This window comes from Hevea brasiliensis, chromosome 8 (assembly GCF_030052815.1).
Source record: "Hevea brasiliensis isolate MT/VB/25A 57/8 chromosome 8, ASM3005281v1, whole genome shotgun sequence".
Classification (NCBI taxonomy): Eukaryota; Viridiplantae; Streptophyta; class Magnoliopsida; order Malpighiales; family Euphorbiaceae; genus Hevea; species Hevea brasiliensis.
The window spans coordinates 1,275,883-1,290,540 of NC_079500.1; the positions used below are offsets into that span (position 1 = coordinate 1,275,883).

At 35.3% G+C, this 14,658-nt stretch overlaps 3 protein-coding genes across 4 annotated transcripts; 1 reads left to right on the forward strand and 2 right to left on the reverse strand.

Moving 5' to 3' along the window:
- Positions 1 to 3,247: 3,247 nt before the first annotated feature.
- Positions 3,248 to 5,048, reverse strand: LOC110648480 (60S ribosomal protein L31). Its single transcript, XM_021802729.2, has 2 exons — positions 4,890 to 5,048; positions 3,248 to 3,665 (listed from the first exon to the last, which is right to left on the reverse strand). Exons 1-2 carry the CDS (start codon positions 4,973 to 4,975, stop codon positions 3,386 to 3,388), a joined length of 366 nt encoding a protein of 121 aa, XP_021658421.1. The 5' UTR covers positions 4,976 to 5,048; the 3' UTR covers positions 3,248 to 3,385.
- A 130-nt stretch (positions 5,049 to 5,178) lies between these two features.
- On the forward strand, positions 5,179 to 8,813 carry LOC110648481 (sm-like protein LSM7). 2 transcript variants are annotated; one of them, XM_021802730.2, is made up of 6 exons: positions 5,179 to 5,324; positions 5,417 to 5,448; positions 5,545 to 5,626; positions 7,263 to 7,334; positions 8,201 to 8,253; positions 8,546 to 8,813. In XM_021802730.2, the coding sequence occupies exons 2-6, from the start codon at positions 5,446 to 5,448 to the stop codon at positions 8,633 to 8,635; spliced, it is 300 nt and encodes a 99-aa protein (XP_021658422.1). In that variant the 5' UTR covers positions 5,179 to 5,324; positions 5,417 to 5,445; the 3' UTR covers positions 8,636 to 8,813. The 2 variants fall into 2 exon arrangements, with proteins under 2 accessions (XP_021658422.1, XP_021658423.1); XM_021802731.2 differs by having other exon boundaries at positions 5,186 to 5,324; positions 5,410 to 5,448.
- A 2,873-nt stretch (positions 8,814 to 11,686) lies between these two features.
- LOC110648482 (zinc finger A20 and AN1 domain-containing stress-associated protein 5) lies at positions 11,687 to 12,845 on the reverse strand. Its single transcript, XM_021802733.2, has one exon. It carries the CDS (start codon positions 12,637 to 12,639, stop codon positions 12,100 to 12,102), a length of 540 nt encoding a protein of 179 aa, XP_021658425.1. The 5' UTR covers positions 12,640 to 12,845; the 3' UTR covers positions 11,687 to 12,099.
- Between the last annotated feature and the right edge of the window lie 1,813 nt (positions 12,846 to 14,658).

Below are 14,658 nucleotides of genomic sequence, written 5' to 3' on the forward strand. Positions count from 1 at the left end.
TAAGACCCATTTGGGCCCAATTTCAAAAATTCAACTGGACAGAGTCCGGCCATAAAATGGACCTTTCAACGGGGAATTTTTGACTCACCCGACCTGTAAACACAGTATATATCAATTGGGGAGCTCAGCTCACCCTCCACATACTCATAACAACATGAAATAAATGAGAGCTCTGCTCCCTCATCCAGTCCATCAACATGCATAGAATAATAAGTTTACATGTCCAAAATAACAATTTATATTACAGACCCAATCCAAATGAATATTTCTAACACATGCGGAAATTCTAGAAGTTTATAAAATTACACAAACATAAATAGATGACCTGCGAGGAAGAAAAGCAGGTTAACCTCAAAAATATCCTCCTGTGGCCTGGAAAAATATTGAACAGGAGTGAGCGTTCAACTCAAAGAGTAAAATATCAATTTTAACCATAATCTCTATAGTTATCTAAAGCTAATGCATCCTGTAAAGTGAAATGCAACATCAGCAATAAATTCACATCATAACAGCAAAAATGTAATTTGGAGCACTCTCGCACCCAGTAATATCAATAATAATATATGGGAGCTGATCTCCTATACAGCTCTCTTAAATCCAACCTGTGCCAGCGAAGAACTCAACTCGGACTTCCACTTAATAACCAAATCGGGGTCCCAGCGAAGAATTCAAGCCGTGTCTACCCCGAAGGACCGGGTCTCAGCGAAGATCTCAAGCCGTGTCTACCCGTCCTATCCATAGTCCACACCACATCACACGCACGCCAACGCACGCACACTGCTCCAAATTACCACAACAATATCCATGGCACTTTAACAGTTGCAAATGCAACATAAAACGTGCCTAGAGTTTAACTACATAATTATATACATATAAGTGATACATGGGCATGCTTGAACATATAATAATATCGAAATTACAATTAAAATTAATATTTTACTCACAGACTTGACAATGGTCACTGTGGCGACTGAGCGGAGGAAGAAGGCTGTCCCGACTCACCTGATAATTACATTACAATTATTTAATACAATTGACTCAATACAAATCAAGAAAAGACAAAATACATCCTAAGTCGTACCGAAAATCCGGCAGAGTCTCCCCTATACCTAGGACCTACCCAACCTGCAAAAGGGCTCAAAACACACTTCTATATTCGCAACTCATATATCCACAATTCAATCACATCGCACAACCCCTCCTGGGCCTATCCAAATAGTCATTCATCACAATATGTAAAATTTTAATTTAGTCCTTATTATTGATCATTTTTGCAAAAACTGCCCAAATAAACTCTAAAAGTTCTAAAACTTTGCCCCGCGGTCCTTAGCAATATTACTAGGCTATTGCAAAAAGAATCATAATTTTCTAAGCTACCACGAATATTTTATGGATTTTTAATCCTATTTAAGCACTAGAAAATTACGAAAAAGCAAGGTTCGGGTTTAACTTTGCCGATTCCAACTCTGGGGACGCGCTTGGAACGTCTGACAATGGTGGGGTAGCTAAAACCTCGATTCAATTTGGAGACTTTTTCCAGTAGCCGGTCTGTCTGGTCGGAAATTCACAGATCTGGTCAACTGTCGAATTTCCGCGAATTGAAGATACCTACACGAAGCCCATAACACGGGGGTTAGTACATAAATTTTTCAGAATTTTTTAAGCTCATTAAATGCTCGGAAAAACACTGCGAAATTTTTTGGGACCCACCGAAAAACGGTGTCAGAAAAATTTGAAATTTATGTTGCCGTGAAGCTTTCGACGAGTGGAGCGCTCTAGTACTCTCGGTTTTCTCGTGGGGTTCACGGTTTGTGAGAAATCTAGCCCAAAAGTCAAAATGGGCTAAAATTTCCCGGGCAAAAATTGGACAAACCGCTTGATGGATTTCGATGTTCTTGGTGTCTATGGAAAGCTCTCGACGAGTAGATGGATTTAGACACAAGACCCGGTCCGATTGGTGGCCGGATCGGCCAGATTTTTGCCGGGAAGACGAAGTGGTGCGCTTGTGCGTCGCGTCACTTCAGGCGCCGTTTTCCAGCGTTCTAGGCAACGACCGGTGGGTTGGGACGGCTGGGGATGGGCACCGGCGAGCTGTAGTGGCAGGGGAGGCGGCGGCGCGTCAAGGGGAGGAGGGAGGAGAGAGAAAATGGGGAGAGAAGGAGAATAAGAAAAACGCGTGCGGGAGAGGAAGAAAAAGGAAGAAGAAAGGCCGGTTAGATTCGATTGGTCCGATCCGATCAGGTTCGATTTGATCGGTTCGATTTAGAATACAAAATTTTAAATTTTTACTCTGCCTTGGGACCGAAAATGAGGTCCAAAATTCTGAAAAAATTCTAGAAAACTCAGAAAAATTCGTAGACTCCAAATATATTTTTAGTTTTGCTACGTGGTCTTTAAATTAATTTTTAAAAATCATCAAAGTTTATATTTTTGAAAAATCGAACCCGATTTTTTTAAAATTCGAAAAATCTCAAATAATTTCTTAAAATTTAGATAAAATTAAAATATCAATATCACTCATAAAATAACAAGTTTAAAATTTTTGAGGTGTTACAGGAAAATACCAAATAAAAGCAACATAAGAAAATGGTGGGGGAAGATTGACGGCCAAAATGGCTGGACCTCCTTTGAACAACAGTTGAATTTGGGTCTTTCGAGAGTGTCAGAGAAAAGGGAACGATTGTGTTTTGAAAGTAATTAATTTGATATAATCTGATATTTAATTTTAGTTTATAATAGAGTAATAACAGGTTGTGAACTCAAGTATGGAGACTTCTCCTATTAAACTCCTAGAAGTCACGTACCAGCATGGCATGAACATATTGAACATAATTTTGTGCTCAGTTTTATTGTATTTATTTATTTTGTATTTCCGAAACGCCAACCCAAGTTAGAACCAGAAACCATGCGTACGAAAAATTTGCTAAACAAAGGAGTTTTGCCACTAAAACACTGCCTCGTCTTGTTTGCAAAGTTTTCGCTTTTCCGGGCGCTGAAAATGCAAGTCCGTTCTCAACATTTGGGTCCAGCAAACATGCATTAAAATAAAATCGAGCCACTCAATTTTAAAGAAAAACTTTGCATGTTGGGAACTTAACCCCCTACAGTCATATTTTCAACATGAAGAAACGGAATTTTATTTCCTGTCAGATATACACCAACTGCAGAGTAACTCCTCAAACAGCATTTTCCATTAAAGTACCATTTCAATGAGCCATGGGCATTTCAAATTAAAATAGGAAGGATATAGATAATAAAAGTCAATAATATTTTCACTGCCAAAGATTTTCAATGAGAATCCAAAACAAAACCAACATCACAGGATTAATTATAGATAAAACCAAAACTGGAGTTCTTTAACTATGAACCAAGAAAACAGTCTACTCTAGTCCTCTTCATCAATGACCTTGGTGCCCAAACCCTTGAATCCCTCTGAAGGAACCTCTGTAACAGTGACAAGTGAATAAAACTCCTCCTTTGCATCCTCTTCATCATTTCTCTTCCGTGCAATGCGAACACGAACTCTCCTTGGCACGCTCCTGATTCCACGGCTCCATATATGCTTGTTTAGCTTGACATCCACTCTAACATCAGTTGTCCCCATGGCCTTCTGGGCAAACTTTCTGATTTCCTTTATAGCCTTGGGAGCCTTCTTCTTGAAAGTGCTATACAGAGAGTTCAAACAAAGCTTGTCATTTGACTTCTCAATACACATTACATTAGCAAACAGATGAACTTAGAACTCAAGAGTCAACAATCCTCAAAACTACAAACCCTCAAACTTTACTACCTAGCACAAGTGAAGCAAAATAAACTGAAGTTGTTTGCAACACAATGAGTCTATCTACAAAATTAAAAGAGAAAGAAAGCTTCAGAACCTTGCAACATTTACAGAGACGAATTGCATCAGTTACGCTCCTAGAACAGTTCTCTTAGGTATGCTATACAAATTTGACAAACTTAAATCCCAATTGGTATAGCATCCAGAGAAGTATGCTTCCACATTAACAAATTATCTTAAGAAGTTGAGATTATTTCAAGCAGCTTCACAGTTAAGAAAAAGAATGCAAAGCGACAGCAACATTCATAAAAAAAGGTGATAATGAACAAATTGTTAAGGAAAGACCAGAAGTTATTAGACTTGGCTCAGATCACTGTGAATAGTTATAAGTTCAAATGCCAAACCATAACAACGACATTTAAGAAGGTAACCAAAAGGAAAACCAATACAATAAAATAAAAGATGAGGGAATGCAGATACAAAAAATTAAACCAAAGAGGTACTAATCCTACTAAAGCAGGCTAAAAAGTTCTCTGATTCTATGCGCAGTCCTTAACAAGGATCATACATTTAGCAACAGACCTGACCTATGATCAGGCAGATAAACAAGAACAAACATACAGAGGACAAAATCTCAATAGCAATTGCAATGCATTAGGCTCTCCCGACAAAATCACCCATTCAACTCTTTCAAATGACACATTCAAATCTAAAATTATAAATTGATCTTCCAGATATTATCAAGTTGAGAAGGAAGATGCAACCAACAACCATTTTGTACAAGATAGACAGGATTTTACAATAATTAAATAAGCTAATGGACAGCAGAATCTTCCCAAATGACAATTTATACAAGTTCTTAGCCCTTTAAGTTTACCAAGATGTTCATATACTGATAAGCCAAGCTCTGTACAAAGTTCCATATATACATGCATGAAGCTACACAAAATACAGGCACAGAAAGTAACCACAACCCACAAAATCTAAGCTCCTATAAATCGGATCTACTATTTGAACAGGCCATTACATTCACATATTCAGGCAAGCATATGCTGAAATAAGTGCAGAGCTACGGAGAGAGAGAGAGAGAGATAGAGAGAGAGAGTACCATCCATGCAAGCGTTTATGGAGGTTAATGGTGTACTCTCTGGTGACAACCTCCTCTTTTCTTCCTTTGGCTGCTTTCTCCACCATGGCTGCGGCTCCTCGACAATCCCAAAACTACTCTTTTCTTCTCGGCCCGCAAAAGAAACCCTATCTGCCCTCACTGTGTTAATAAAGTAGCTTCCTTTGAGCGAAATGTCCTCCAATTTTGTTATAACTACGTAAATGCCCTTGCTCTTGAGGGTACTTTCGTCAAACAATTCGCAGTCTTGGGCCTTTTGGTGTGGATTCCTTCTCCTTCTCCCTCTCCCTTGGGCCAAAGCGAGAAGAGGGAACGAGTCCAAATAACTTCTACGCGCAAGCGGGAAAAGGCGAAGCAGTCTCTGGCAAGGGGGAAGAGGCAAGCTAGGGCACACTGCAATTTTCTGCTAAAACGAAAGTCAGTTGTTTCTTTTCTTATTTGATTGTTTGTTGTTGATTTTCACCGTTAAATCAGTTCTAGCAAATGCATTTACGTTTTTCAGTATTCAGTTTCAGGGTTCTCAGATTTCTGTGTAAAGATGGTAACTTAAATTCTTCTTTTTTCCGTCTTTTAATTAGAATGATTAAGTGGTTCTTCCATTTTGTTTTCCTTTTAATGTGTAGTAGTTGTTCTTCAGTCAGGAAGGAAAGAAACTGTGTTGGATTTGGCAAAATTTGTGGATAAGGGTGTCCAAGTCAAGCTCACTGGTGGTAGACAAGGTAACTATAGACCCACTTCAGGAGCTTCTTCTCTCTCCAACTTCAGCATTTTTAGTTTAGTTGTCATTAATAAAAGATCAAGCCACCCAGAACAGAATTTGGGTTACGAATAAATGGGTTTGATACTTTGGTATGCACTATTTTTATTTGATATTTTTTTATCTGGGCATGAAGAGGTTCCCAAAGAATCTCCCTATGGTTCAAATATTGAGCCTTGAGTTTATTCTTTTTAATTACTTGTAGGGTGTTGACTTGTACGAATCACGGACAAAATTGGGTGCTGAAATAGTTTCTCTCTTCTTTTGTTTGGAATGAGGGAAAATTGAGAAGGAAAGAAAATAAGAGTGGAAAATAACAAATAGAAATCGATATTCGTTTTCTCTCCAATTTGGAGAGAGTGAGTGGAAAATAAATTAAATTAAATTTTTATTCCTACAATTATTTATTTTAATTGCAAATAAAAAGCGCAAATTGGATATTTTACTATTTAAAAAGCTACTTTCCCTCTTATTTTACTCCCTAATATCCAAACAAAGGGAGGAAAATAATTTTTCCGTCATTTTTATTTTCCTTCCTTATTTTCCCTCTTTTATTTTCTTTCCCTCTAACAAAGTTTCCAAACATAGGCTTGAGTCTCATAACTAACAGTAATTTGCGGCTGTAGATATTTTCTAGCTTAGATTGTTGTCCCTACATTGTGAATATGTTGGATTTTTATGAGATTTGGGATGTGTGGAGATAATAACTTAATATACTACAGCAGAATGCCTCCTTAAAATTATGTATGGGAGACAGCTAAAAAAATGTTTAAAACTTTAAGGTCAAAATGAATATAATAATTATGAGTGTAGTTGCTAAGTTAGCATTCTCCTGCCCCCTTAATGCTAGGGACCAACCACTGCACAAACACACCCTCCATAGATAGTGTATTACTCACACAAACTGTGGAGTCAAAAAGACATAATGAGGGCTTAAAATGCAAGATTTCATTGCTCTGCCTGTGGCAGAAATGTTGACATGACATTTTTTTCCCTTAAAATTTGTCTTAGTTGTGCTTGTTATTTTATGGCTATCTAAATTTGCTCTCTATTTCTTTCGCACTCTTTCAAACAAGTGGTCTGGACAATGGATATTTGGAGATACTATCTAGTAATTTTGAGCATTGGCATATCCACATTATAAAAAGAGGGGTCAATTAACCCCTCTTTTTATATTAAAATATTATGTATATATACATATAAATGTTTAATTGACCTCTCAACCCTCTTTTTGATAAATATAAAAATAAATTGCTTATTTGTATTACTTGCTTGAATTTAATAGCTCTTCTTTTTACATGAAAATATTGGTTAAAATGACTTAATTTTATCTTACCAAATTTTTAAATATTAAAGTCTTAATACTTGAAAATCAATTTGAAAATTTTATTTTTGATATACATATTTCTCATGTATTGACTCCAGAAAAATTTTTTCTAGATCCGCCACTAATTTTGAGAGAGAGAGAGAGAGAGAGAGAGAGAGAGAGAGAGAGAGAGTATAACATAAGAGGAAAATTCTAGCCTTTAAAGAAATGAAACATTCACATTATTGATATTTTCTATTTAAGTGATGACCATGGGTTCTTCTTGTTTCAGTGACAGGGACTCTGAAAGGGTATGATCAATTGTTAAATCTTGTCCTGGATGAAGCTATAGAATATCTAAGAGGTATTTCCTTTATGACATTGATGACGGATTTTAGGTTTGTATATGTGATTTTATGCATATTTTGAACCGTTATTTGCAAGTTCAGGCTATATTGTCATCTTCACATTAGTGGTTCCATATCTCTGAAATTTATTGCTAATGACTGAGAGAAAATGAATCCTAGATAGGCAAGTAGAAAGAGAGGGAGTAGGGACATGCCCAGTTTTGTTTAATGTACTTATTCACTTTTCCATCCCCAGATATTTGTTCCATTGTTGCAGCGCTAAGGATATAGTGAAACATGTAAAAGGGTCTAAAATGAAGCCCAACTAGGCTTATTTTTAACAATCCATCATTGTCCATCATCAGTATCTCTTCAGCAATTTGTGTAGTGATAGTCTTCTTCTTTCCTTATCCTTTTTTTTTTTGCCTTCTCTTTTTTCTAAGTGGTATTGTAATAATAGTCTTAGAATCCTTAGAGCAATAAATTACCCTCCCCCCTACTCCTGCAAAATGATGGAAAGCAAGGAGGCTCATGCATTTGGAAAGCCCTTTATTATAATGGTAGTCTTTAATCTGCAATTGATTGGAGTATCCGATTGCTGGAAAGTTGAGGGACCATGGACTAGAGAGAACTTATGAATTATTTCTCATGTTCAGGAACCATCATCTTGAAGTATCTGTTGATTTAGTATAAATTTCACTAGCACCATTTTAAATTTGGCCTAAATCTGCTGCCCATGTTCTCATATTTACCATGTCTTTTATTGAGCTGTGCAACTGAAACCACAATCTCTCAAGTGTTGAAATTCTTTTTGATACTATTTTGCGCATGCTTATTTAGTTCTGAAAGAGATTTATTTTGATTGCTTCTCATTGGTTTACAGATCCTGATGATCCACTGAAGACCACTGGCCAGACCAGGCGCCTTGGCTTAATAGTATGTTCTTTGGGTTTGTGTAGTACTATTTATGCATTCACTGAGAAGGAGCTGTTGCATGGGTTTGAAAATGTATTTTGGCCAATTGTGGCATAAAGTTAGTGGTGAATTGTCCTTGATGCTTTTATATCTTTGTCCAATTTCACAATAATTATCCTTGTTTTTTACCATCAGCTTCCTTGCTTTGTCACAATGCATAATTTTCGTTTGGTTATGCCCTCGCATGTTATTGGTTAGTGAAAACTCGTACAAATTTATAATGTAATTGGACTTGCATTTCATTGTGCTGCAGGTTTGCAGGGGAACTGCTGTAATGCTGGTCTCACCAACTGAAGGGACAGATGAAATTGCCAACCCTTTCATGCAGCCAGATGGGGCATAGACATATCTTTTCTTCATATTCAAAGCCTAACTTTGAATCTATATGCTCTTTTGGCTTGTCCTCCTCGTTTTAATTTGGAGAACTGTCTCATTACAGAATAGGAAACTTGTGATGAGCTTTGATTTAGTCTTTTTTGCACTACAAGTTTTTAAGTGAACTGCAACTGTAAAATTGTTATTATACCCTCTCTCTTCTAAAAGATCTGAGATGAATCAGAATGCTATGAATCGAATCTTGTGTGATAGGCATCATCTAGTTAATTGTGACGTTGTCAATGGATAGACAGCAAAAACACATGCATTAGGTTATTATCAAAACGTATTTTAGATCAAGTGCAAATAAGCTAATTTAGATGGGAAAGCCAGCTGACATCATTTCAAGAAGCTAGGAATTAAGTTCATTTCCCATTTACATCTAATGTTGGACCACTGAAACTCCAAGGGCTTGAGTGCTGTACGCACTCGTGGGCTGATTCTATTAGCTTGTGTTTGGTTCACATCCTTTGGAAGAAACTTCTATCATCTTAACCCACTGGATAACAAGAGGTGGGTTTTCTGGTTTATTATATGTGACAAGGTAACAGGGATGTGATTGACTTGGAGAAAAGCCAACTTTTTTTCTGCCATGGCAAGGAAATAGCTGCAAAAATTCAAATTATGCCCAACTCTTGTTTAGTTTTCTTCTGTGATACCGATGAGCTAAGCATCCGAAAGTGAAGATAGAATTTTCAGTTGATAATTATGTATCTGGTGATGCTTTAATTGTCCAATTCAACCATATTAAAGGGTCACATGTGGCTTATGATGGGTTTAATCAACACACTTTCGGTCCTGTGACAGATATTTCTGGAATTGAAATTCTGTGTGCTTAGTTGTTTTGTGCTTCTTTTCTTACCCTTGAGTTATCTTTCTATTTCTTTATGTTATATGTCATGATCAATTAATAAATTTCTCAACTTTTTCAACTTCATTTACAAAACCACTTGTTTCTTTGTTATATGGCTTTTGCCCCAAATTTCATCTGCTTGATTCACAACTTGGGTATTGATTGAAATTTTAAACACATTCAAATTTCACTGTAGTCCTCACATTTTTCCCCCTTATTTAATTTTTCTTGAATTTTGAACTTGATTAATATAAAATAGTTTAGCAGGCAGGGAGTTTAGGTTGCCAAAGTTGAAAATAACCATCCAATGAAGAATTAAGTTTTGGCATACATTTCATAATAATTATTATAATAAGAATCAAGCCTTCCCCTGTCAATTTTTAATTGGAAGATGTTGGAGACATTTTGGGTGAGAGGCAGAGAATAAAGCAAAGTTCAAAACCCCATATTTGTTTCCCGTTTGAGTCATGCCGTCTTTTAGAAGCCTTCTGACCCGAAGCCAACGTGAAGGCGACACAACGATTTTCCCTTAACTTTACCAGAAAGTTTTAGGAATTTTTTTTTTCTTTTTTTTCTGCATTTTAGATATTCGGTTCGGGAATCGGTTTTAGACTTAAATTATTGATTCTAATTTCTAAAATTAAGGACTTAGGATCAGGATCGCTCAATTCTAATTTAATTTTAATTTAATTTAATTTTAATTTAATTCAATGATTTTAACTTGATTTGATTTTTTTTTTTTTGGAACGATTTGAATTCGATTTAAATTTTATGTTAAATTAAACTAATTATAATCAAATTTTAAATTTAAATTGGACCATGGTGAAGTTTAATACAGACTACTAGAATTGATCCCATTCTAGTGATAACCCTACACAAATATGTGGCAATTGGCATTGTCAACGTATTTGTTATTTGTATATTATGATTTATGTGTGAATATTTGTTACTTCGTATGTGTCAATGTAGTTGGTATTTAACATCAAATTGTTGATTTCTTTAGCATTTTTATTAAAGAAAGGTTTTCTTTTAAATGGATTAATTAAATTTCATTAAATTTTAATTTAAAATTAAATTAATGAAATCTGTCAACTTTAACCCAAAAAAAATAATAAATCAAAAAATTTTATAACCAGAAGCCATTAATGTCTAAATATAACTACTTGTAAAATGAATTTTATATATCTATATAATTTAATTAATTTTACAATGTTTTTAAAAGGATATATTTATAAAGAATTCAAACTAATATAATTTATATATACATTTTAATTAATTAATTAATTATATATTAATATAAATATTTAATTTATTAATAATTAAATTTTTATTTATATCTACGCGATCTTATATTAGATATATATTTAAAAAAAAATATTAAGTTGCAATTTTTTTAACTGATACATTCAATAGTAAAAATAGAATGTAATATTGAAATTATTATATTTAAAATTGATGTGATTTAAAAACAATCTTATTGGTTAGTTTAAATTCTTTTAATGTAATATTTAAATTATTATATTTTCCTCTTTTTAGGTGGAAAATTAATCTCAAATTTTAACATCTTATCTAACACAACTCAGTTCCCTGTAAACCAACAACAAATGTACATCTCTCACTGGTCTACGTCCTTCAAACAGCTTTTCCTGCCTCTTAGAGGACACCTCACACCGTTTCTTTTATAGGTGGTCCCCAGCCTACAATTCCCCTCACAATGTTTTCCATACACGCGCCACTATGGAAATCCTTTACACCTCAACCAACCACATCCGTCGGATCATCATACTATTGTCGAGATTATCTTACCCCAACCACTTTCTCCTCCGTTGTCATTATTTTACAACACACCCAAACCCACAAACCAATTTCCTCACGCAAATGTTCCCGTCACGCCCAACTTTACAGCTTTTTTCGTACAGCCTTATAACTGCATACGTGGCCGTGTTTCATTGGACGATGCTCTATGCCAATCATGTCAAGCGAAAAGTAAACTTATCGCGGTTTTTTGCCCCACAAATATGTGAATATCGCGTCAAAAATTAGGAAGGACAGAAGAAAACAAATCATCACATGTCATTCTTCCCCGCATGTCTACGCCACAACTTTCTAAACCTTCCCATCGAAATTTCCAGTTGCAAGGGAAAAAAACAACCAAAAAGCCCAAAATGACAAAAGAGCCATAAACTTATCTTCAAATTTACATTCATATGCCATTGCCATTTCTAAATCTCTCCAACATATCGAGAAAACATAAAGAGCAAACACGACTAAGCAACAATAACATTAATAATCATATTAATAATAATAATAATAATGATCTTTCATTAAAAAAAAAAAAGGAAAAGAAAAAGACATTTTATAGAAGGATTTTGATCTTGATCTTCATCCAGATCTGGATTATCTTCAAAGCCATGATTGATTGGATTCTGGTTCATCGATCGATCTCTTCTTTCAACCCCCTAAATCTTCACTAGCTAACGAGATCTCTATCTCTTTGAGGAAAAAAGAGAGATGATCAGATCGAGAGCATCGATCATCGAGAAATTTTGAATCTCTGTTCAAATTTGACTTTTTTTTTATCAAACTTTAACGATCTTCGCCGCCTTGACCACGGGGTTTTCTCTAGCTATCGCCTCCCGGCCGGCTGCTTTGTAGTCGTAGCTGCAATCGTGTCGATCAGAGTACCGGTGTTCCCAGCAGAAAAGCTCTCCACAACGACATCGAAATCCGGTCAACCCAACCTTCCTCCGGCACCCTGAGCACCGGTTCACCCCACAGTTAGCTACCGCCACATCAGATTTTTCCCGATCTGATGACGTGTCCACCTTTCGATTCGTCTCCAGAAGCGGATCTCTCACAGGTGACCGAGATTTGCTAGATCTCGGTGATTTAGTCAAGATCTCGCTGCAGGATGAGACACCAGGGGCAGATGCTATCGTCGTGGTCGTAGGTGCCGCCGCCGTTGAATTGGAGGTGCTGGCGGTAGTAGTAGCGTTGAAACATTTCTGACACATATTATTGGTTGCTGGATTACCAGTAACTCCACAATTATTTACGCATAAGGTGAGGGTTTCTGGCACCTTGAATTCAGTCTCTTCTTTCTCCGTCTTCTGAGCCATTTCTTGATCTAATACCCTTTTCTTTCAAGATTTTAGAAACGAAATTGAGAATTCTTGAATTCTATAGAGAGAGAGAGAGGGAGAGAGAGAGATAGATTGAGGACGAGGAGGAGAGGTGGATTTTGGAGGCAGAGGCAGAGGAGGGGATGGGGATATGAAGGGAAGGAGAGGTCGGTAATGGCGCGATGGAATATGGGCCTCATACACAGGCGCGTATCAAACATTTCTTTTGTGACTTTGATGAATTTACGAAAATGTCCTTAGGATACAGGTGGAATTACCTGAGTTCATACTGGTTTTGGTTAATCGATCTGAGTGTTCTGGCGTGCTGCTCGTCATTATCGAGAAAAGTATACAATGTGGCTTGCTTATTTTATGGAAGTGTGGGTCCGGTATATTAACCACTTGATTCTCTGTTTATTGATTCTCCTTGCCGAATAAAAGCTTTGCTAGTGTCATTCTTTTGATATTTTTTCTGTGGAAATTACCATGAAAATAATGCATTTTTCATTTTTTTTTATCTATTCAAAGTTTAAAAAATAATTAAAACAATTTACAATTAAAAAATAAAAATAATTACAAAATTATTTTCCCTATTAATTTATATTTTAATGTGAACCAAAAGACTACTCACGCTTAATGCATATAATGCCTGGAAATCAAGTTTTCTTAATTACAATTTAAATTAATTTTTATAATTGACCATTATATCATGAAAAAGTCTTTATTAACATTTCTTTCGTTAAAATATTAAATATAATTTGAAAGATGTGTATTTGTATTTTTAGAAAAAATTAATTAGTTTTTTTAATTATTCATTAAACTACAATTATTGAAGATGCATGTTAATAACCCAATGACAAATTGTCACCAGATTTTAATTTTTAATTTTTTTTATCTTTAAAAAATTGATCAATTGAAATTGAGAGAACTCTTTGATTTGATTTCCCTTACAAACTAAACCATGGAGGATGGGAAGCCAAATTGGGAAAGTGGATGTAAATAGCTTAATAACGAAGCGACCTTGTCTCTCATAGTTTTGTACTATGACGGCAAATCCCAATTGCCCATCATGCATATCTCCTTCACTATTAATATTATTTATCAAAAGCCAATTCCATATCATACCTTTCAATCAAACACATCAATTTTTATTTTTTAAAAGCATTACTTTAAAAAAAATGTAAAATATTATTCTAAAGAAAATAACCTAAATTAAAGCCCTTAGTGGGTAGTAAAAATTAATAAACTTTATTTAACCATTGCCACTAAGTTAATATTATAATAATTAAAGTGTTTATTTTATAATATAAAAAAAAATTCAATTTTTAATACTCTTATTTTTAAGCATGATTTTCTCCTTGATATTCTTAGGATTATGGTTTTTGACTGAGCACTTCATTTGATATCGAGGGGTTAATTGGATTAGTAGCATTAGAATAAGTAACTTGGAGATATTGTACAAATCTCCACCAACAAGCACCCACTGCGTTTGGAATTTGGACTTGGTCCATTAAACCCACGGCCCTATTACTAATACAATATTAAATATAGGGGCAAATATGTAATTGTATAGGACAACGGTATCCCACTTGCGAGGTAATGGTGACAAGGAAGCAGGAGGCTTTGAGCCGCCCAATCTGACCACCGCCCCCACCATCACTTTTACCTTCCCTAAAGCCTCCCCGTTGCTCGCCCGTGGCGTAGCGTACACGTGTGCTTGGCACGCGTGCGTACGTGCGTGCCGTGCTAACGCCTGTCCCTCTCAGCGCGTGTTTTTACTTGCTCACTCAAACGTGCAAAACATGCTATTATTATATTTTTATTTTTTTTAGAGAAGATTATTATATTTGATTAACCCTTAATTAAAAGAAAATTTAATGCTTAGTTTAATTTAGTTTGATGGTAGTGATAAGTTTAAAACTCTATTCTCTTAATTAGTTAATTTTTTTTATAAATTTTTTCAATTAGTATGTAATTAAATTAAATTTCATTTATAATTATTGAATTATAAATGGT

Coding starts and splice junctions, on each gene's coding strand:
- LOC110648480 (XM_021802729.2), bottom strand. CDS start 4,975: ATGGTGGAGAAAGCAGCCAAAGGAAGAAAAGAGGAGGTTGTCACCAGA. Junction 3,666..4,889: donor CATAAACGCTTGCATGGATG/GTACTCTCTCTC, acceptor CTCTCTGTATAG/CACTTTCAAGAAGAAGGCTC.
- LOC110648481 (XM_021802730.2), top strand. Junction 5,627..7,262: donor GCTCACTGGTGGTAGACAAG/GTAACTATAGAC, acceptor TTCTTGTTTCAG/TGACAGGGACTCTGAAAGGG. Junction 7,335..8,200: donor AGCTATAGAATATCTAAGAG/GTATTTCCTTTA, acceptor ATTGGTTTACAG/ATCCTGATGATCCACTGAAG.
- LOC110648482 (XM_021802733.2), bottom strand. CDS start 12,639: ATGGCTCAGAAGACGGAGAAAGAAGAGACTGAATTCAAGGTGCCAGAA.